General features: G+C 47.4%; 1 protein-coding gene across 4 annotated transcripts in view; it reads left to right on the forward strand.

Moving 5' to 3' along the window:
* Positions 1 to 11,833: 11,833 nt before the first annotated feature.
* The window catches only part of LOC309588177 (protein ELYS-like), a 46,573-nt gene continuing 37,452 nt past the window's right edge, over positions 11,834 to 20,954 (forward strand). For 3 of the 4 annotated variants that reach the window (XM_082307128.1, XM_082307130.1, XM_082307131.1), the window contains exons 1-3: positions 11,834 to 11,876; positions 17,848 to 17,974; positions 19,188 to 19,441. In XM_082307128.1, coding sequence (XP_082163254.1) covers positions 17,854 to 17,974; positions 19,188 to 19,441 — 375 coding nt within the window. In that variant the 5' untranslated portion in view covers positions 11,834 to 11,876; positions 17,848 to 17,853. Of the gene's footprint in view, positions 11,877 to 11,961; positions 12,063 to 17,847; positions 17,975 to 19,187; positions 19,442 to 20,954 lie in introns of those variants that run through there. The other variant, XM_082307129.1, reaches the window with a different exon arrangement.

The raw sequence follows: 20,954 nt of genomic DNA on the forward strand, positions 1-20,954 counted from the left end.
CAAATGAATTTTAAATGCTCCTTGTAGGACATCAGCATCCTTTTTGTTCCTGAAAGCTGCACTGACTTGTTTAATTAGCATGGTACAAGCTGCTGGTGTAGTTTCTAGTGGAAATGGGGAGACAATCCAGCTGATCCCTGCCTCAGGTGATATGTTTCAACAGAGTTGGTGCTACATACATGATCCCAGCATACATACATACAAGCATGATCCCAGCACAAACCAACCCACACATGCAGGCAGGGGCAGCCAGGGCAGGAGGGCAAGGCATGGCGGGTACCTCCACAGCCTCCCTTGGAGCCCGGCTGGACACTGCCCCATGCCTGAGGCTGCCCAGGGAGACCCTCAAGCTGGTGGCACTCAGTTCATTTCCATGATGCCACTTCCAGAAAAATATTTTCTAGCTTTGAAATAGTGGAGTAGGAGAAGCTAAAAGGACTATTTATTCACAGCGAACCTTTGTTCCAGCAGCTAATGAGCAGATTCAGCAGTCCCCTCCTCTAAATTTCTCACACCAGAGGTCACAGTGGCTCTTTCAAGGGCACCGGCTTTGTGTTAGCTGTCTCTCTACGCGAAAGGATGGATAATCTTTATTTTTCAGTACTCATGGGTCAAATCCAACAAGGCGCTGATCACTTTCTGCAAGGTGCCAAGCACCCATTGACAAATGAGATGTCGTAGCACCTCTCAGGAGGTGATCAGCCTCTGGCAGAATAAAAGGCTGCAGGGCTGAGCTACCCAGACAGCCCACACAGCAATAAATTAGACATTGCAGTTGCTGTGCCGGCAAATCTATTAGTTGCTCACACTCAGCAGTGCTTCTCACGCAGCTGGGCACACTGACATTAAACCTTACCTGCACAGGGAAATGACTCTTTCTCTCAAATATTTTCAAGAGCTGGTCTGTTGCAGATGGTTTGAGGAAACACAGATATCCTGTGCTCCCCTGCACACGGCCACGAGGAACTTCTATAATTGCTTTGCCTGCTTAGAGAGGAACTGCCGGATACCGCATGTTTTTTAAAAATCTGTACTTGACAGTCATTTCAACATATATGGCCACATTCCCTATGAAAAGAAACCAGTTCCTTTTTCAGGTTGTATTTTCCAGCATTCGGGTTTTGGCTACATAAGTTTGGATTTGATTGCCTCCAAGATTTCTAGTTTACACCTTTTGGTATTTTGACCTAAGGCCACGCACGGAGACTATAACCACCAAAGAAAATGACCAACAATCTCAAATTGATCCCTCAGCTCAAGTTGTGTTAAATTAGGGCACTCCAAATTTGAACACGGTATAAACCACCTTACACATGCAGTATTTGCACAGTGATAATGAACTGTAGTCAGCAGAGTGATTCTGGTGCCGATGAAACAACTCCCCTCTTAATTATTGGAGTGTTTTTATTTTAGACCTCAGAAAGCATCTGCAGGCTAGTTTGCAGCACCTCAGCACAGCAACCCCCTTCTCAGTTCCAGTGCACTGCCTGTTGCTATTGTGCTGCATAAACTGAGTTTAAAAATCCCTCTGCACCAGAAATGAGGGGGAAACTGTACTTCAAAGTCAGATTTTAAGACCTTACTCTTTAGGATTATTTTCTTTTTTTTCCAAATGTGCAAACTCATTATTCCTTTGTTTCAATATGAAAGGTGATGGGGGTTTGTCAGAGCCATGAGAGAGACCAGAAACACAACCTCAGATCTGAATAAATTCTCTTTTTTATTTCGTGGGAAAAGCTTGATTTTGGACTAATGACCATTGAGATTTATCAGCAAAACCGTAGGCATAAAAACCATTGCGCTCGAACAGTACGATTAATTCAGCCACATTGCACACGTGCTATGCAGGAACCTCTATTCCTTTCCTATGTAAAGGAGTATCTGTTGCTTACACTATCAAGTATAAACCCCAATTTTCTCAAGACGTGCAATGCAGACCAAGTGCTACTACCGCAATGTGAACGCCCCACTTTGTTGACTGGTGGGTACTTTTGTTGTGTGACCTTCATGTTGCACAGTGAGGGACATCAGTTATCAAAAAGGCTGGGCAAGTGAAACGCTGCTGGAGAACTTGGGAATTTCTTGTGTGGCCGGCTAACAAAAAACTGAAAAGAAAGAAACTGCCTGCTCTGAATTAACTGGTGTAAGGTATATCCACGTTAGCACAACTTACCCTTAGTTTGTTTTGATATGTTGGTCATTTCAGACACATTGAAGCAACCACCTACCTTTACCTGCAAGAACCTAAAAAGAATAATAGGAAAGGTAAACAAATGTGGGCCGTGAACTTCCCTATAAAGAACTGTGATATACAATTAGATATACAATTAGAGACTCCTGCCATCTGGGGAGTTATTTTGCCTTTCATTTCATGATCAGTAAGGATAATTGGAAGGTCTTAGAGCAGTCTAGCAAGTGCAACATATGGGAGAAGCTCACTTTAAGGAGACTGAATTGGCTATGCACTAAACAAGGTGTAGCAGCAGCAGCTTCCCAGCCCTTGATGAACAGAGTGATTCCTCCCAGCCATCGGTAGCTACCTAAAAGCAAAGCACCCTTCCCTGCAATTTGTCTAGGTTCCCTCTAATGGTAGAGGGAGACCCAGGCACCCCCGAGGGACATTCATGCTGACCCACCCAGGCGCCTCTCCTGCAATGGGACAACAAGGTCTCCTGAAGCGCATACGCTTTCCTCCAGCTACAGAGGGAGCCCAGATGACTTCTTTAATTATTTGGCAGTGGTGCTATAGGTGGGAAGGTGTAAGGTCCAGGGCACTGCAGGGTTGTAAGCGAGGGAAATCTGACTTATGGATCAGTCGGCACAGCTGAAGAAAAACAGTCTTCTGGGCACACTTGAACTAGATACCCATCTTTCATACAGCTAAAGTTAGATGAGATAAAACCTGTCATAATGACCAGTTTGTTTCTAGAAGCAATCATCTTCCTTGAAGGTGTATCTGCATTCCTTCTCAGCCTTGCTATTGACAGAACAATATTAATTTTGGGTTAACATGAAGGTTATTGCATTGTGAAGAAATGCATGTACTCAAGGAGAAAAAACCTGCTTATGTGGGCAAGGTAAAATATTTGAAATCCCTCATTTCCTCACTTCTAAGTGACTGCTTTTTGTAGATTTTAATTAGATGACATGGTGTCCCTAAATTATGAAATTAAAAGCTTGAATGGCATTAGTCAAGCTACTAATATTACTCAGAGGTTCCCACCTCCCTGAAGCCAGATCTTACAGCGTTTGTCTTCTCTCTGCTGCTTAGTTAAGGGCACATGTATGCAAACTGTTAAAGCAAAGACAGGTCTTTTCAGCACCACAGCTCACACCAGACCTGCTAACTACAGTACTTGCCCAGTCGCCACACACAGCAGAGGGGTGACAGAAGATCAGATCCAGAAAGCACCTTCCTGTCCCAACGTGATTTAAGGATAGAAAAGCCACATTTTAAATCAGCACAAGGAAGATGTCTAGGCTTCAAACAATTGCCCCCAATGGAAAAAAAAAAATCAAAACTTCATAATATAGAACTTTGTAATGCATAAAATGCACCTGGGAGTAGCTCTGACAATCAAGCTGTAACATTTTTTACAGATGAAACTAAGATGCGACCAATAAAAAATGTGCTGCTCAAGAAAGCAGTTTTCAAGGTCTCGTAGGTCCCTTTTTCTGCTTGAACTGAAATGCAGACACTTCTCTCTCTCTCTCTTTTTCAATGGCTGCATGACTCTTTAGCAACTGCAGTTCCGACCACCATTTAATTTTCTCTTTCTCTGGGAAATTCTGGAGTGCCTCTCTTTATATTAAATTATTGCCGCTCTAGTGGAGAACAGAAGAGATCCTGTTATACTATTTTTGGTTCATTAAGTTTCTAATTAATTTGGATCTGATATTGAAAAGCACTAATTAATGCTTTTAATGTGTAATGTTAGTAATGCCCTACAATTGAGTTAATATCATTTTAAACGAAAACCAGAAAATATTTATTCCCAATGAAATATATAGTAGAATTAAAGGCTGAGAATATTTATAAATTACTTAAGAGTAAAAAATGTACAGAACTAATTCCTAGTATCTCATAACCAGGCATTCTGAATCCAGAAAATTAAATTAAGATTAGTCTTTTAAAAACCACAAAACAGACTAAGTAAAAAAAATCTCAGTTGAAACAATTCACAACAAAACCTCTCAAACAGCCCAAACTCCTGTCTGTTGTGTCTGAGGCTGTTTAATATCTGGCTTTAAAGACATGGGGTATTTCCCAAACAGATTCCTCCTATGTAATTACTGAAAGGCAGTATTTAATTCTTGTTTTTAAACTTGTATCCTTGTAATTACATACTTGGATAAGTATAACCACATCTCTGAGCATCCTGTGTTTATAAACAATACTGTGCTTGAAAATAATTATTACACCACTGTACCATTTTCTTTTTTGTTTCACCTTTACATCCCTGATATATGCTTACAGTCTGAACTTCATTTTAACACAGGGCTTTCTTCATCTGAGGATTTGCTTAGTTTTGGTGCAGCTTACTGAAAATTTCAGACTGTGAGCACCAACTAAAAAGTGCTTGTAGAGGATGCTACTGTAGGCTCTTCAGAATGATTAAAAAAAAATATTATCGAACATGCATCAATTTCCATTTTAGCTTTTTGAGGCAGATTTGCAGATACTCGAATGCAACACAAAGGCAGAAGTGGACGCCGACTGGTTACACCGGAGCGACAGCCACGCCGCTGTGCCTGGGCAGCACACAGCAGCAGACCGTGCTAGGGAGTGTCACCCGTAATTAGATATCGACTTACTGACTTGGAAGAAAGGTTGTGCTGCCCAGGATGCCACCGGGGAGCCTGAGCCCCACCATCAGCTCCCTGTAATTCAATAACTGCTTTTGGGCTCTTCCTCCAGCTCTCCCAGAGGAGAAGGTCTGCCTCAGCGAGGAAGGCAGCGGTGCTGGAGCCCTTCCCCGCAGCCAGCGCTGTGCTCCAGGCTGCCCAGTCCTCTGGGGAGGGGGTATCGCCAGGGCCGGGTACCCCCATGGGGTGCATCAGCACTGGCACCCAGGCACCCACAGCTGTACAGCAGCAGGCGGTGACCGGCTGAGTTACCGCCTCCGTCTCAGCGGCCCCATTTCAGAGCTGCTGTGCTGCTGCAGCTGTGACTCCACTTGTTCCTTACCCAGCCCTAACAATTAGATTTGGCAATCATTAACTTAGCTAAATAAGAACATTAGCTTTCAAATATTGCTTGTCCACTAGGTTTTCAACAATCTTAACTGCATGAAACCTGACGACATCTTGTACGCCAAGCAGCCTGATTCTTCCAGCTTAGCTGAACATTTTCAATTTGCATACAATTTGTGGACAATTTCAATTGCAGCATCTCCCCTCTTCACTGCATCTTCCTTCCTTCCTTCTCTATTTGCACAGGACCTCACTGTTTTCTTCCACTGTTTTGACTTTGGACCCCCCGCCCCATCTCACATCCACTTCCACTTATCTCTCTCCAATTCTTTGCTGGTGCCACAGACACAGAGCTCTGTCCCTTGTTTTTGTCCCCTCGCTCCTCCGCTTGCTCTTTGTTCCACTTTCTCTCATCTCCTTAATTGCCTCACTGTCATTTTATCTCTTTATTTGCTCACCCTTCTCTGGCTCCTTATCATTTCAATAAATGAATCTGTTAATCCTCTTGTTTTTCACAAGCAACCAACCTCCCCACCTCCCCCCCCCCGCCCCCCCCCCCCCCCCGGGCTAACTACTCTTTATACATTCCTCTTTCTTTTAAACAACATTGCGGTGGGTTGACCCTGACTGGACATCAGGTGCCCACCAAAGCTGCTCTATCAATCACTCCCCTCCTCAGCTGGACAGGGGAGAGAAAATATAATGAAAGGCTCGTGGGTCGAGATAAGGACAGGGAAATCACTCACCAGTTACCGTCACAGGCAAAACAGACTTGACTTGGGGAAATTAGTTTAATTTCTTACTAATCAAATCAGAGTAGGCTAATGAGAAATAAAAACTAAATCTTAAAACATCTTCCCTCCACCCCTCCCTTCTTCCCAGGCTCAACTTTACTCCTGATTTCTCTACCTCCTCCCCCTCCCCCAGTGGCACAGGGGGATGGGGAATGGGGGTTGCGGTCAGTTCATCACACGTTGTCTCTGCTGCTCCTTCCTCCTCAGGGGAGGACTCCTCACACTCTTCCCCTGCTCCAGCGTGGGGTCCCTCCCACAGGAGACAGTCCTCCACAAACTTCTCCAATGTGAGTTCTTCCCACGGGCTGCAGTTCTTCACGAACTGCTCCAGTGTCGGTCCCTTCCACGGGGTGCAGTCCTTCAGGAACAGACTGCTCCAGCGTGGGTCCCCCACGGCATCACAACTCCTGCCAGCAAACCTGCTCCAGCGTGGGCTGCTCTCTCCACGGGTCCACAGGTCCTGCCAGGAGCCTGCTCCAGCGCGGGCTTCCCACAGGGTCACAGCCTCCTTCGGGCATCCACCTGCTCTGGCATGGCATCCTCCATAGGCTGCAGGTGGATATCTGCTCCACCGTGGACCTCCATGGGCTGCAGGTGGATATCTGCTCCACCATGGACCTCCATGGGCTGCAGGGGGACAGCCTGCCTCACTATGGTCTTCACCAGGGGCTGCAGGGGAATCTCTGCTCCGGCACCTGGAGCACCTCCTCCCCATCCTTCTTCACTGACCTTGGTGTCTGCAGGGCTGTTTCGCTCACATATTCTCACTCCTGTCTCCAGCTGCTGTTCTGCAGCAGTTTTTCCCCCCTTCTTAAATATGTTATCCCAGAGGTGCTACCACCATCGCTGATTGGCTCAGCCTTGGCCAGCGGTGGGTCTGTCTTCGAGCCGGCTGGCATTGGCTCTGTCAGACATAGGGGAAGCTTCTAGGACCTTCTCACAGAAGCCACCCCTGTAGCCCCCCCGCTACCTAAACCTTGCCATGCAAACCCAATACAAACATGCACCTCAGTTCTCTTTGCTTTGTAAGCTCAGTGAAAGCCTGGAGTCCTCCTACTGCGTCTCCTTCTCCCTCGCCTGGCCTCTGCCCCCACATTCAGTCAGCATTGCTATAGCGGGAGCCTTGAATGACCTCCTCCTAGGCAGCTCCAGCTCTCCCCTACATCTCCGTTCACCCGTCAGGCACTTGCCATGAGTGAACTGAGCTTCTCTCCCTGAGAGGTTATTCTCCCTGTCTTCCGCAGCTCTGCTCTCCCCTTTCCCTTCCCTCATTCAACCAGCATGGCTTTTGGAGGTTCCTCTTTACCTCACTCACCAGACTCCAGCACAGATGGTATAAAGCTCTGTCCTTGTCCTCTTTCTTTTTATGCCTTATCTCTGGGTGATCCCAACCGCAAACATAAATTCAGCTGCTGAGCAACTTAAAGATCCAGTGCTCTGTTAAGATCAGTCTCTCAAGGCGAGATCAACCTGACCAAAAATAAAAGGGTACAGTATAGGTGTCTCCACCTGCAATGCCATCTAGACTCCCTTTACAGATAATCTATAGGAGGTATCTAAAGCAGGTCAGATGAATGGCACCCAGGAAAAACCTGTTTCCCTCTCCTGCCTAAAAAGGGAGACCAGCTGAGTGGCTCTGATGCTGATGACTGCACCGTAGACCCTTAAAACTGGGTAAGATGAATTGCAGACTTTTTTTCCAAACGCAGCCTTTCCTGCATCTCTGATGCCTGCTCAGATAAGCCTCTCTGTCAGTTCAAGTTCAAGCTCCGCTAAACCAGACCACAGCATCATGCTGCTCCTCAGTTGCTGTTTAGGCCAATGTTCACATATGCCTACAACTGGGGGGACATCTTTGGTCCAGACCTCTCCCTGTGTCCTTATTCAGGCCATGTCTGAGCCTTGCAAGGTTTGTTCTACAAATAATTCCTGACACGAAACCTTCCTGTCTCCATCCATACAGCTAAGGCTCTCATCCAAGCTGTTGCCACTTTGAACTGTGCTTACTGCTGAAGTGCTTGTCCTGCCCTTAATAAATGCAGCCCTGTCCTGCACATAATCACTCTAAATGCCTCAGCAAAGGATATGGCTCTAGCTGGTCCTCCGGTGCTGCCATGCCCATCTTTGCGTTTCTCCCCTAGCTCCCTGCTCTCTGTCACATCAGATGAGAGCCACTTGTCCTCAGTTTCAAGATCTTCCGTGGCCCACCCCAGCTCTGCCTGTCTCAGGCAGAGCCTTTCACGCAGAACAGAGTCAGCCCTGCCATCACCCATCGGCCGGTGGTATCACCCGCTCGGTACATTCTCGTACGCAGCCCCGCGGGTGTCAGGCTGCCCAGCTTGTCTGGGAGGAGCTGCCTGCACACAACTGCAAAACTAACGCACCTTCAAAATTCCCCTTTTTTTGGCAAGGGTTAGGCTTCCTTCTGTGCAGGCAAATACTGTCTCACCGATGCCTCGTGACTGTGTGCGCAACCTCCCCTGTAAGGTCAGGAGCTGGGCTGTCCCATGCGACTTCGTTGCCTGGCATGATGGGCTCCTTGTCCATGACCGGTGCTCTTATATGCTACAAATTAATAGATCTAAAATGGCAACAGCAGCCACCGAGTCACGATCAGCATTTGCATAATACTATAAAGAATGGTAGACTTAACCTTAAGAGGCACAGATGTAATTTAGAGATAATGTATGCTGTTAATAGTGCTGGGAGAAATTGAACGTACTTGTCACTCCTTTGATGAACCTAACACTTCTTAGAAGCATTGCAGATTTGTTTGTTAATATCTGAAAACATCTATTTTAAAGTCAAAGAGTGTTTTGACCATGTTACAATACATACACTCAGAGGGGTAGCACTTTTCACTTCATACTGACTTTCTTTCCTTTCGGTGACTAACAGCATAACCTTAATTTTATGTTAGCTGTGTTGGTTTTTTACATATGCTTTCTTATTAAAAATAAGATGAAAACTGCAGCTAAATAGCCTACTCCCTTAAAATCCAGGGGGACTGGGGTGGGGGGAAAGCAGTTATCAGCCAAGTTTGGGATATTGGCTGGGGCTTCTTCCCCTGGAAAAGAGGAGGTGAAGAAAGAGGTGGGTGTCTGCTAGTCATCTTTGAATCACGCACCTTAGATGGTTTGCGTAGATTATATTCTACAGTGTTCAGTGGAAATGTTTTATACTGAGGGTTTTTTCTTCTGAATTTTGTGTTGAATAAATTTGTGTCCTTAAAGAAAATCTGAGTCTAACAGGGAGTCCTTGCTGTGATGGAAACAGATTAGTCTTTACTTATAATAAGCTGCTGTTCTGAAACAGTATACGGGAATCTCAAATAAGATCATTTAGTGTTATTACCTGGTTCATTTTTTTTTTCAGTAAACCTTTTTGAGCATGTACTATTTGTTGTGGGTTTAAACATTCAACTCAAAGTTTAGCTGCTTTGCTCCAAAATCAATTAAACTCATTATGGATGTGCTGAAGAGGTCTGGAATGCAATAACTGGTTTGTATTCTGATTTTCACTCTTACTGTTTGTAGGGTATTTTAGGACATAGACGTGGGAGTGTGAGAGAAAAGGTAGGTATTAAACTGCTGGAGTGACAATTAATAGCTCTGGTATTTTCTGGACAATTTGTAAATTGTAATGAAAATTATCGTGAATGCTATGCGCAATGAACCTCTTTGTGAAGGATACTATGTGGGTTGGAGAAAAAATACCATGAAAGTGAAAATTCTGTTAAAATGCCAAAGACCAAAATTCTCTCCTTTTGTTCTGAAAGTTGAAAACAGAAGACGTAGTCCCTTAGTTTAAACTGAAGGACGAAAAGAAATTATGCTGTAGGCACTACTGTAAGCTCAGTAAGCTTTACTTAACTTGTGACAACAGCAAAACACTCATGTACAAGAAATTAGGTGGCTGCCATTTAAGTGTGTTAGTGACTGCATTATGCTCTGTTGAAGCTGGGAGGGCTAATGGATTTGTTTTATTTAAGATAAGTATAAAAGAAATTGAGCTCTTTTGGTAGCTGAAATAAAAGGAGTACCATATTCTGAACAGGCCTGTGCAGACTGATTAAAAACTGTCGTCTTCTGCATGTTGATGGAGATTTGAATACACATGATAAAAAAGAACAAAATATCTAGGTCTTGGCTACCTGGAGAAAAAGATGGGGTCCTAGCAGCAATTGTTAGGTGGAAAGGGGTTTGGAAATATCTTCTGTGATCTAATTCTTGCTCAGTACAAGAAAGGGGGACTTCGCTCATTCTTTGTACATGAACAGTGTTGCACAAGAGATACATCAGTCCGTTATCACCGTCTCATCCTAACTGAAACAACATCCAGAACATCAAAAGTCATGAGCTAGGATTCAAGAAACAGTAATTCACAAGTACAGTGATACTTATGTCTCCTAACATTGCTGATGTTCTACCTCCAAGAGGCAAAACCTGAAAGGGTAAGTATCTTGCCAAGGTGCCGGTGACATGTAGCTTGTGTTGTAAAGTAAATGGAAAGAAGGTCACAACTCGGCTGGGCAAATCGACACAAAGAACCATCATCATGATGGTTGCAAAGAACAGTTTTCTACAGGTAAGTACCTCCAGCTGCACTCTCTTCAGTGGTGAATGCATGCAATGATAGTCATGGTTTCTATCTGTAAAGAAATGCTTATTTATGCTGCCATATGGGTATTTTTTTTAGTCTAAAATTTTCTCAAATGTCTAGAGCTAATCTATTTTAAGTATTTTTAATTGCCAGTATTACTTCATTAAAGTCTAGCTATGTTTCTGCTTCCTTGCTGTTTAGACCTTTGCAGTCAAGTAGGAACAGCAGCAATAAATTAGAGACCAGGAATCAAGCATGCCTAGAAACCTGTTTATTTACAAAATGTACAAAGTCATCTTCTCTTTGGCAGTTAGCCTATTTTACGAGCAAATACGCCTGGCATAAACCCCGTTCGGGCTGCTGAAGGATGTCAATACAGAACCACTGCCTTTACAGACACCTCACACATTGGTACCAGGCTTAAGCTTCACTGAAACATGGTTGCATCTTCTCCTGAGTTTTCACCAACACTGCCAAGACTGTAGTTGTTGCTGAAACAGCTGTGCTGGAAAGAGCCTGTAATGAGGTGTAAAAAAGCGCAAAACAAGCCTGCAAACTACCAGTGAGGAGTTCGCTTTCCAGGCTAGGCTTGCCGGGAGCGGAGCCCAATGGCGAGGGGTGGTGCCCCCGCCGGTGGGGCCTCGCACCGGGGGAGGGCTGAGCTCCTCTGAACCCGGTGTTCAGCAGCAACCAAGTGCCCCGAGGAGGACGGGCGGCCCCTGCGATCAGAGGGACGCGCGTAGGCAGGGCTGGCACAAGGAGGACAGATGGCCACTGTGATGAGACAGACGTGTGGGCAGGGCTGGCCCGAGCGGCCCACCTCCCCACCATGGCCCGTTCCCTCCTGGTGGGACAGGGGGGCAGGCTCGGCCCCACAGGGTGAGGTGCTGTGGGCCGAGAGCAGGCTCTGCAGGGCGTGTGGTTCTGCCGTGGGCGGGAGTGCTCCCCATGGGCTCTGGGGTCGTCCCTCTTCCAGACTCCCCGGCGGCTGAGGTGGCCGCTGCGGGCCGAGGCAAAATGGTGCCCGGCCTACACCCCGCGAAGAAGACATGCGCGGTAAGAGGCCAGGAACCACAGTTCCCGGCGAGACCCGCACCGGAAGGGAGCGGAGCGGGGCGGGGAGCGGAAGCGGAGGGCGCGGCATGCTGGGACGCGTAGTCCGGGGGCGGCCACCGCCCTGGGCCCCGTCCCGCGAATTTGAAAATTCCCGCGGTGGCGGCGGCAGGTCTCGCGAGAACTCCGCCCCCCGCCCCGCCCCGCCCCCCGCGCGGCGGGTGAGCGAGCGAGGTGGGTGCCGCGCGCGGGGGGAGGGGAGCGGCGCGGCGCGGCGCGGGGCGCGCGGCAGGCGCGCTGGAGCCGAGGGCGGAAGGGAGCGCGCTCGGCTGGGCCGGAACCGAGCGCGGGGCGGCCGGGCAGGCCCCGGGCAGGCGGAGGCCGCTGTGCGCGGTGCGGGAGATGCCGCCGCCCTCATCGGCACGTACGGGGGAAAAACGGGCTGGGGCGGGCGGGCGGGAGGGAGCGGCGCGGGGAGAAGGCGGCGGAGGTGGCGGCGGTGGCGACGCCCGCCCGCCCGCCCGCCCGCCTGCCTTTCTTCTCCCGTACCAGCAGGTACCGGCCGCTCCTGAGGCGGCTAGGCCGGCACCGCCGCCGCTGGCGCAGCGCGGGCCCGGCGGGGGCCCTGGGCGGGCCCGGCCGCCGTCGCCCGGCCCCTTACGTAAGTGTCCCCCGGGCCGCGGCGCAGTGCCCCGCCACACGTGGCCCGGCGGCGGCGGGGGAGGCCGGGGCGGCCGGCGGCGCGGCCTGGGCAGCGCACATGGGAGGCGGCGGCGTGCGGGGCTCCGCAGCCGGGAGGCGGCCGTCAGAGGCTGGGAGGCGTGGCGGCTGCCGCCGGGAGCTTTCCCTCCGGCCCGGCCACCCGGCCGGCGCACGCCCCCGCCTCTCGCTCCTTCGCTCTGTCCTCCGAGGATTTTAATTTTCTTTCATCTGATTTTCTCCCTTCCCCCTTTCGGTGTCGTTTTCCAGGAGGAGGCGGGAAATTCGCTGTCTGCGTAGAGCGGCGATGGCGGGAAGAGGGCTGGCTGGGGTGAAGGGGGAGAGCACAGCGTGACAGGAACCCAGCGCGTTTTGGGGGGGTCTCTTGACTTTTGCACGAAGCACGCATCACGCAGCAAAGTTGCTGACTTAAACAGAAGTGCTTGATTTCTTCCTTAACAAACCGTGAGCGCTGGTCTGGAGCTTCTGCCAATAGAAAGAAGCGTGGTGTCAGTCTTTCAGGTCTAAGAATTGCTTCCTGATCACGTTTGGTAAATGATGGGCAAGCGAGGGACTTAATTCTGCCGGGAATGCTGAACCCCGTTCAGGGCGGGTGGCTACACGTGGGGTAGTTCAAGTGCCTTCTTGGGCCCGTCGGTCTGGATGGCTGTAGGAGTCTTGGCTGGCAGCTGCCACATGCGTTGGGGCACACAGTACCGTAGGCTGTTCTGCTGAGGACAGCTCCTCGTTCACGTCCTGCAGCAACTTGTTTTCCTGCGTTGATTTGCCTGGGGTTTGCTTTTTTAAGACAGTGAAATGAGCTTAACCAGGCTTCTGTTAACTTTGTGTCTTCTACCTGGTAAGCTGCTGGATATAGTCTTTGAGAAATGACGGTGACAGGCCTTTGCTGGTGTGGTACTGTTTTAGCTGCGTGGTGGAGAGAATACTTAAACTGGTAGGAGAGAGTCCCCAAAACCGGGGCCTGTTGCATGTGTTGCAAACGTGTTTGCAGTTCTGCCTGTCAGGGTGCTGCTTGTAAAAGCGTGTTTCAGAATTAGATATTCTGTGATCACCAAGTAACACTTCCCTGAAATCACTTTAGCTTCCACATCTGGCTGAATGAAAGAATGATGCCTATCAGCTGCAGCCTTTCTCAGTGTGATAGTGAGTCTCAACATGCAAGAGGGACTTAAAAGTTGACTGACTGTGCCTTGGGTGCTGTCCTTTCTAAAAGTAAAGGATTTTTTAGCTCTCCTTGCAAACTGAGCGTGTAGTTTCACACGTGTATGAGCTAGCATAATGGCTTATTGCCGCAGAATGTAGATGGACGAATTCTCTCCTTCTTCCCGATGCGTTGTCCTGCCTCCTTCCTTGTGCCACCTTTTATGCTTGCTAGTTCTCTCTGCAAGCCAGTTTAACTCTATGACCTGGTGGAAAACTACCTACTTTTCTGGGTTAGTTTCCTATCTGCTAAGGGAGTAAGTGTGGCTCGTAAAGTGTTCTAAAAAGTGTTCATGTCAGTGCAAGGTATGCCACAGGAATACAATAGTAGAACAAAGGAGCAGATGGAGAGATGAGAGATGGCAGCAAGGCCTCTCTTTTGGTGGCAGTGAAGACAACATGATCTTTGAAATCATCTTCACCTGTGACTGACCGTATTTTTAGCTTTTTCTTCAATAAGCCCATAACACTGTTGGCCTTTGAAACTGATTTTCATGTACTACCGTCAGTCAAAACTGACATCCCAGAACCCTGACTTTTGGCTGTAGGTGATTCTGCTTGAGTGTATCGTTTCTCAATTGATTTCGTTTTTTTTTTTTTCCCCTGGAGCTTTTTAATCCAAAAACCTGTCATCAGTCTATGGCTTGTGGCCCGTTCCTTTCTTTGGCAATAGTTCACGATGTTTGGAAGCCATAAGCAGCTAGGCTGAAGAAGAATGGTAATTTTGGCAACTCGTACACAGACCCCTTGGGTATAGGATGCAGCTGGGAGGTTGGATTCGGGTTTACTCCTGAACATGGAGTAAGCCTGTGGGGTTTTGCCCTAATCTGATTTCTAACAGACAGCAATAGGAACGTGATTGTAGTCATTGGTTTCAGAGAGAGCAGAAACGCAGTTAGTGTTGGATCTCTCTCTTGCAGGAGAGGCTTCATGCCTTTAACCTATCTCGATCTAACTATTTTCCCACTGTTTTGCTTTCCCAGTAACGCTTGGTTTAACTTAGCAGAATGATGCAGGTCAAACATCCTGATAACCAGGTCGCTATTTCTGTTGTTCATCATTTATTATGGATTTTATCTCCCCAGTTCCACCTAGCCAAGCTGGATGTCTAGAAAAGCACTGTTTACAATGCCCGTTGGCTTACTAGAGGAAACCTGGGCACGCCTGATGCTGCAGCATTTTGGCGTGCTTTGATAGGTGGTTAAGAACGGCAGCATGATTAAACTGACAGTTAGCTGAATGGTCCAGGGGTTGGAGTGTTACTTATTTGATGGTTCGTAAAGGTGGAATTGGACTGATAAGCACGTTTGACGTGTACTGTGGACAGGACTACACCGCGTCGAGGTGTGAGCTTTCCGCCAGAGAAGAATTCTTTCTGATTTGGTGGGGAGTTTGGGGTGGTGAGTGGTTTGTTTTAAAACTCAAATCTCCCCAGTCGAGTGTCTTAAAATTTGATTTCCCATTTGGCCACACAAAGTTGTGTGCTCTTGGCCTGTCCAGGTAGGCAGTGGCACAGGCAGGGTGACTCAGGGTGACTCATGGAGAGCGTGCAGCTGAGCTTTCTTGAACGCTGTTACCTGCCCTGCTGGAAGATACTTGTTCACTCTTCTTCTTAAAACTGCTTTGGTACTAGTGTAATACATTGCATCGGTAATCACGAAGTGCTTACCACACAGACTTGTTTTTCAGACATCTCCGTGCTTATTTACAAAAAATTTTTCATTCACTCGGATCATATAGGTTCTTTTCAGAATTTTGCGCTGTTTTCTAAAATTCCTTAATATATGTTGTCGTAGTCAGCGTTCTCCTTGAAGCAGGATTGACCAACTGAATATTTTAAAATAGGCTGCTTTGCCGGGGCGGGGCAGGGAGTTGATTGTTCAATGTTTTCATTAATGATGATGTGGGTGATGGGGCCGAGCGTACCCTCAGCGAGCTGGCTGCTGATGCAAACCTGGGAAGAGTGGTGATCCCCCGGGGGTCGTGCTGCCATGCGGAGGGACTTTGACAGGCTGGAGAAATGGGCTGCCGGGAACGTCATGCAGTTCAACAAGGGGAGGTGCAAAGCCCTGCAGCTGGGGAAGAACAACCCCGTGCACCAGCATATGTCGGGGGCTGCCCAGCTGGAAAGCAGCTTGGCAGCAGAAAAGACCCTGGGCGTCCTGGTGGACCCCAAGCTGACCGTGAGCCGGCAACGCGACCTTGCGGCAAAGGCGGCTGCCGGTATCCTGGGCTGCGTGAAGAGGAGGAGCGTTGCCAGCAGGTGGAGGGAGGTGATCCTTCCTCTAATCAGCACTGGTGGGGCCACAGCTGAAGTGCTGTGTGCAGGTCTGGGCTCCGCAGTCTCGCAAGAGAGATACGGACCTACTGGAGAGAGTGCAGGGAAGGGCCACAAAGATGGTTCGAGGGGACTGGAGCATCTGTCCTGTGAGGAAAGGCTGAGGGAGCTGGGACTGTTCAGGCTGGAGAAGAGAAGGCTCAGGGGGGATCTCATCGATGCATATAAATACCTGAAGGGAGGGGGTAAAGAAGAGGGAGCCAGGTACTTCCCAGTGGTGCCCAGTGACAGGACCAGAGGCACTGGGCACAAGCTGAAACATTTAGAAGATGCTATGACAAGTACCACAAAGCAAACCCAACGGAACTGCTGCAAATAAGTTGTCCCACTTGGAACTTGATCTGTGCTAGCTGGGAGCGCTGGCAGAGGGGTGAGGCTGGCTGGCTGCAGCAGCGTCCCGCAACACTGGCTCTGCCATCGGCAACGTTTCTGTCAAAACGTTGACTCGCGCTTAGTGCGGGACCCTGACTGACACTGCCTGTGTTTCACGCGCTCCTTGTTTTCATGCTGGCAGAAGATACGGGACCATATTCCCAGATAGAGCGCTCGTGACTTGAAATGTCGCAGATTCCAACGCCCAGGCTTTAGAGCATAATCTTTCTCCACAGAAGGACACTCCATATAAATTGTATTGATTTATAAACCTTTCCCTTTCATAACTTTGTGTGGCTCCCAGAGTCTCGTCTTCGAAACTAGCTGTAACCTCCTGTGCTGTGAGGCAAATAGGTTAGTAGTGCACGCTGGAAGAAACAATCATAAAGCTTCGTCTGCAGGAGAACATGTACGGGGCAGTTAATGCAGTATGCTTGGTGTGCACATTCAAGCGGTGGCTGGCCGTACTGGTTTGTAGCATAGGGTAAGGGTTCTGTCTGATGCCTGCGTTGGTCGGCACGCGTGACAGCCAGGAACAGTGAACTGCGTACAACGTCTTTCTTTTGAGAGTTCATGAAGAAAGCGGTGCTATTTGAAGAGGATGATGAAATCTGTCTTGTCTTCCAGAGGCTTCTTCAGTAACCCATAGCACTTGCAAACACAGTTACTTCAAGTAGTTTGTATTTCCATGTGTATGGAGTATCTCCTGTTTAGGCTCCTGTTTAATCTTGTAAATCAGCTCAGCTATTAAGCTTTTCCACCAAAAGATCTATCTTGACATGGTGACATGTGAAGTCTTTGTGGAGCACCTCCAGAAGTGTGGAAGCTGTCTGAAAGGCCTAGAAATGTTTGTAAAATCCTGCAGAGATGTGATAAGGACAGGCAAGAGGAAGGAAAGGACTGGAATAAGGAAGATGAGGCTCTAAGCACAGAAAACAAATCAGTCTTTTAAAGTGCTGTGTTATGTCTACATCACAAGGGTCTGGAGAACTACTATCTAATCGATGAGCTATGAAAGTCTGTATGGCTTGTGATGTGAAAATATCAACGGTACATTTTGTGGAAGTATTTGAGAATGAAGGTAGTTGAGAACGTAGTATGCCTTAATGTTCAAAAGAAGCATGCAAAAAGTCAACAAGGCATAAATGATGCGTGAAATCTACTAGAGGACAACTGACAATAAGTAATAAAGTATAAAATCAAGGGAAAGGACAAATGGAAACTTACACCTGTTACTGAGAAGCGTTGTAAAATACGATTTCTCTCAGATCGCATCTTGCTAACCGATGGGAGTAGACTTGAACTCACAGCGTATTGGTTTTTTTCCTGTTATCTATCTCGTCCATCCCTCTGCGTCACTTTTTGCGGGTGATCTCATAGGCATGGGGAGAGCAAAGGATTCTGCTTTTGCTCTGCTGTGGGATCCAAAACTGTCCTGAGTGCCATATTTTAAGGAAAAGAGCTACAGGAGACGGATAGGAGATTATTCGCTGCCTACTGATGAACCCTCTGTCAGTCGCAAAACTATCTATGGCTGACGGGAGTCTATTTTTGCATTTTTTTCTTGATTTACAGTGAAGAATGCGAGACCTAGCGGCCCAGGTAACGAGCGGCCTGCTGCAGTTTCCGGAGGTGACTATTCAGGCACTTGGGGAAGATGAGATAACCCTAGATTCTCTGCTGTGTGGGAAGTTTTCTGGAGGTGAGCATTTTCCTTTAAATTTGGTCTTGGTATAAAGTTATTATTGCCTGGAGGTTACCTGAAGCAGAGCGTCACAGTACAGCTGCGTCAGGTTGGTGCTGTTAAGAAGCATCAGGTTTCGAGAGAACAAAAAGGATGGTTTAACTCTTAAAAATGCTAATATTAGAACATTGGTATAGTTGAACTTTGAAATGACAGCAGCCTGTGCCAGTCTTGCGCTATGAAAATAATTTACTTAGCCATGCGCGTCAGTGAGCCCTCCTCAATTTCTAATTAAATAGAAGGCAGGTTTCACAAAAGGAATGGTGGTGGTGTTTTGGGCGGTATTTCTTTGCACCGGCTCAAGCTCTATGACCATCATAACGCCACACGCAGAAGTTCGTCTTCTACAATGTTGCAGAGGCAGAACCCCCTGCTTCTTCTTTTCTAGTCTGAATAAACACAGGAGGAAGAGGACAGCACTGTGAAGCGCTGCAGCCGTATTCCCAAAGTGTTTAATAGGATGCAGACGAGTACGCAGTGAGAGCTGCTGAAAGTGGCCAAGCAGATGAGGGAGTTGACTGTCTAGGGGATCTGAAAGTAGAGCTGGGTGCCCACCTGGGTGCCTAGGCTTCTGCTAAGACCAGGTGGAATCTACCCACCCGACTGTAAGTGCAGTAATAGCTAATACTTCCTCTGAGTTTGAAGTAGTTGAGTGAAACAAAACGTGTTCAATTCTTCCTGTGCTCCGCACGTGTAAAAGTTTAAATTCACCCATGCGGTGCCCATTTTAAGATGATTTCTTGCTGAAGTTGAAATCCCTGCCCAAAGCAGGCATGTGTCAAGTAACATTCATAACCTGGAAAGGAATTGGCTTAGATCTGTTATAGGTGAAGTATGCTTTAAGACTTGCGTTCCCCTATGTATTTAGATGATTTAGAGCGAGTAGAAGCCGAATACGGTATAAAGACGATAGATGAATATATTGTAACCTTTGCCCCAAGCAATCAAAATTCTCCCATGCAGGAATGACAAGTACAGATGCCAAATAATAAGGTGGTTAATTTTAAGATGTATTGCTTGAGGATTTCAGTGGGTGATTTGAAAATAACTGACGAGAAGTAGGTAAGTCGGTCTTCCTCTGTTAGGTGCTTTTATTGAAGGAAAGGGGCAGCGCCTGTGATTTTTCAGTTGGTTGGAAACTTGCTTTCGTCAGCTTTCTTTGCTCTTACAGGGAGAAACGGCCTAGCATGGTTGGCGCGTGGTCCTCAACTTGAGGTAGTGAACTCTGTGACGGGAGAGCGGCTCTCTGCACACCGCTTCAGTGGAGTAAATGAACAGCCTCCCACTGTTCGTGTGGTAAAGGAGTTCTCCTGGCAGAAGAGAACTGGACTGCTGGTTGGCTTGGAAGAAGCAGAGGGAAGTGTTCTCTGTCTGTACGACCTTGGAATATCAAGAGTGGTTAAAGCGGTTGTTCTTCCAGGAAGGGTACGTACTTTTTAATCGGAGCAAGGAAGCTTTTGTGCTGTTAGGTGCTGCATGATCCTGTTTCAGGAAGAGCTTTGGAGCGCCGCTTTGGAGGAGGTATTTCTTCTACGTTGCATGCACACACCGTCCCTTCAGAGCATCCAGTCAAGAGAGCCTTGATGTAAAATCTTGGGCTTAATGGTACCATTCTCTTTTTGAGTTCACTGAGAGTAAAACGAGTCTTCTGGTTTTGTCGTAGGGCACGTAGTTACCTAATTCTCCACTTCCACACAAAGGCACTGAAAACTATCTTTTTCTGGCCAGAGTGAAAAAGAAAAAAACCCAACCTTACTCTTCAAATGCCTGGAGCGTACATTTCCTTAATGGTTAATTCCTGTCAGAAAGACGGTCTTTAAAATACCTCAGACTTCCATCGTTGTGCTGTAAATGACTTGGGCACATTCCCATGAATCTCAGCCTAGCAAGCAGGTGACTTTAGAGCAGAACACATTTTTGTTTGGGTTGGTTTGTTTTAGGGTAGGAAAAAAGAGCCTTGCGTGAGTTACCTGACAGATTGTTGAAAGATTGCCTTTCCGTCTGAAGTCCTTGAATCTCTGCTTATTGAATGTTGTGTTTGGGCAGATGGGATACACGGGTGTAATGTTACTAATTTTTTCCGTCTTCTCTAACCCGTAAAGTCCAGTGATGTCATGTCCCCTAGTCGCTTTATCTCCATGTAAACTAGAATCAGCGTAAGTTAATAGAACATCAAGATTCACTATATTTTTATCATCCTAGAATCCGCAACAAATAAATAGTTATTCATGACTCGGCTTTCCCTAACGTCCTTTGGTTTGACTTGCTGCAGTACAGGTGGGCTTTTGTTTGCTTGTAATGCTACAGTGTGATTACCAGTAGTAAGCATTTGTATTGTGGTCATTTCTAAAGATAGGAGTTGGGCTGGTGCTCCACTGTGTTAGTTTGCCTATCGTCTCGATAAATCTTGGAGTTTTCGATGGAAAGGCAAGCTGCGTACTGACGTAGGCGTATATGCCTACTGACATAGGCGTATATAAGTGTTATTTCTTACATCTAGGTAAGCTGGGAATAGGAGAAGGAAAGGCTAAGAAGGATCATGTCACGTATTGACTTTGTGTCTACCAAAGCAGTGATTTGAAATAGAACGTAGTTGTAACTATCAGTTGTATTAGGGAGTTTTTGTACGCCACAAAAAAAGTGGCTCAGGAGCAAATATGAAGAAGCCTCGGGGGGGAAAGTTGGCTGTTGTGTGACAAAGGTTATGACTTTTGGAATAAAGCCAAAGCTTGCCAGCATTTTTGCTCTTCTGCCCTGAATGCTCTTGATTACAAGCACGTTTGGTCTGTTGCTTTCATTTTGCTTCCTATCTTTTTGCTATCGGATTAGTTAGGTCGGCATAGACAGGACACAGGTATTGCTAGCTGGACGGTTAACTTTGAAGTTGTGCGTGGGAGGAAGGGTAAGCAAAACCAAGTAGATAAAACGGGCACTTGGC

The sequence above is a fragment of the Platalea leucorodia genome, assembly GCF_965183815.1.
Source record: "Platalea leucorodia genome assembly, chromosome: 3".
Classification (NCBI taxonomy): domain Eukaryota; kingdom Metazoa; phylum Chordata; class Aves; order Pelecaniformes; family Threskiornithidae; genus Platalea; species Platalea leucorodia.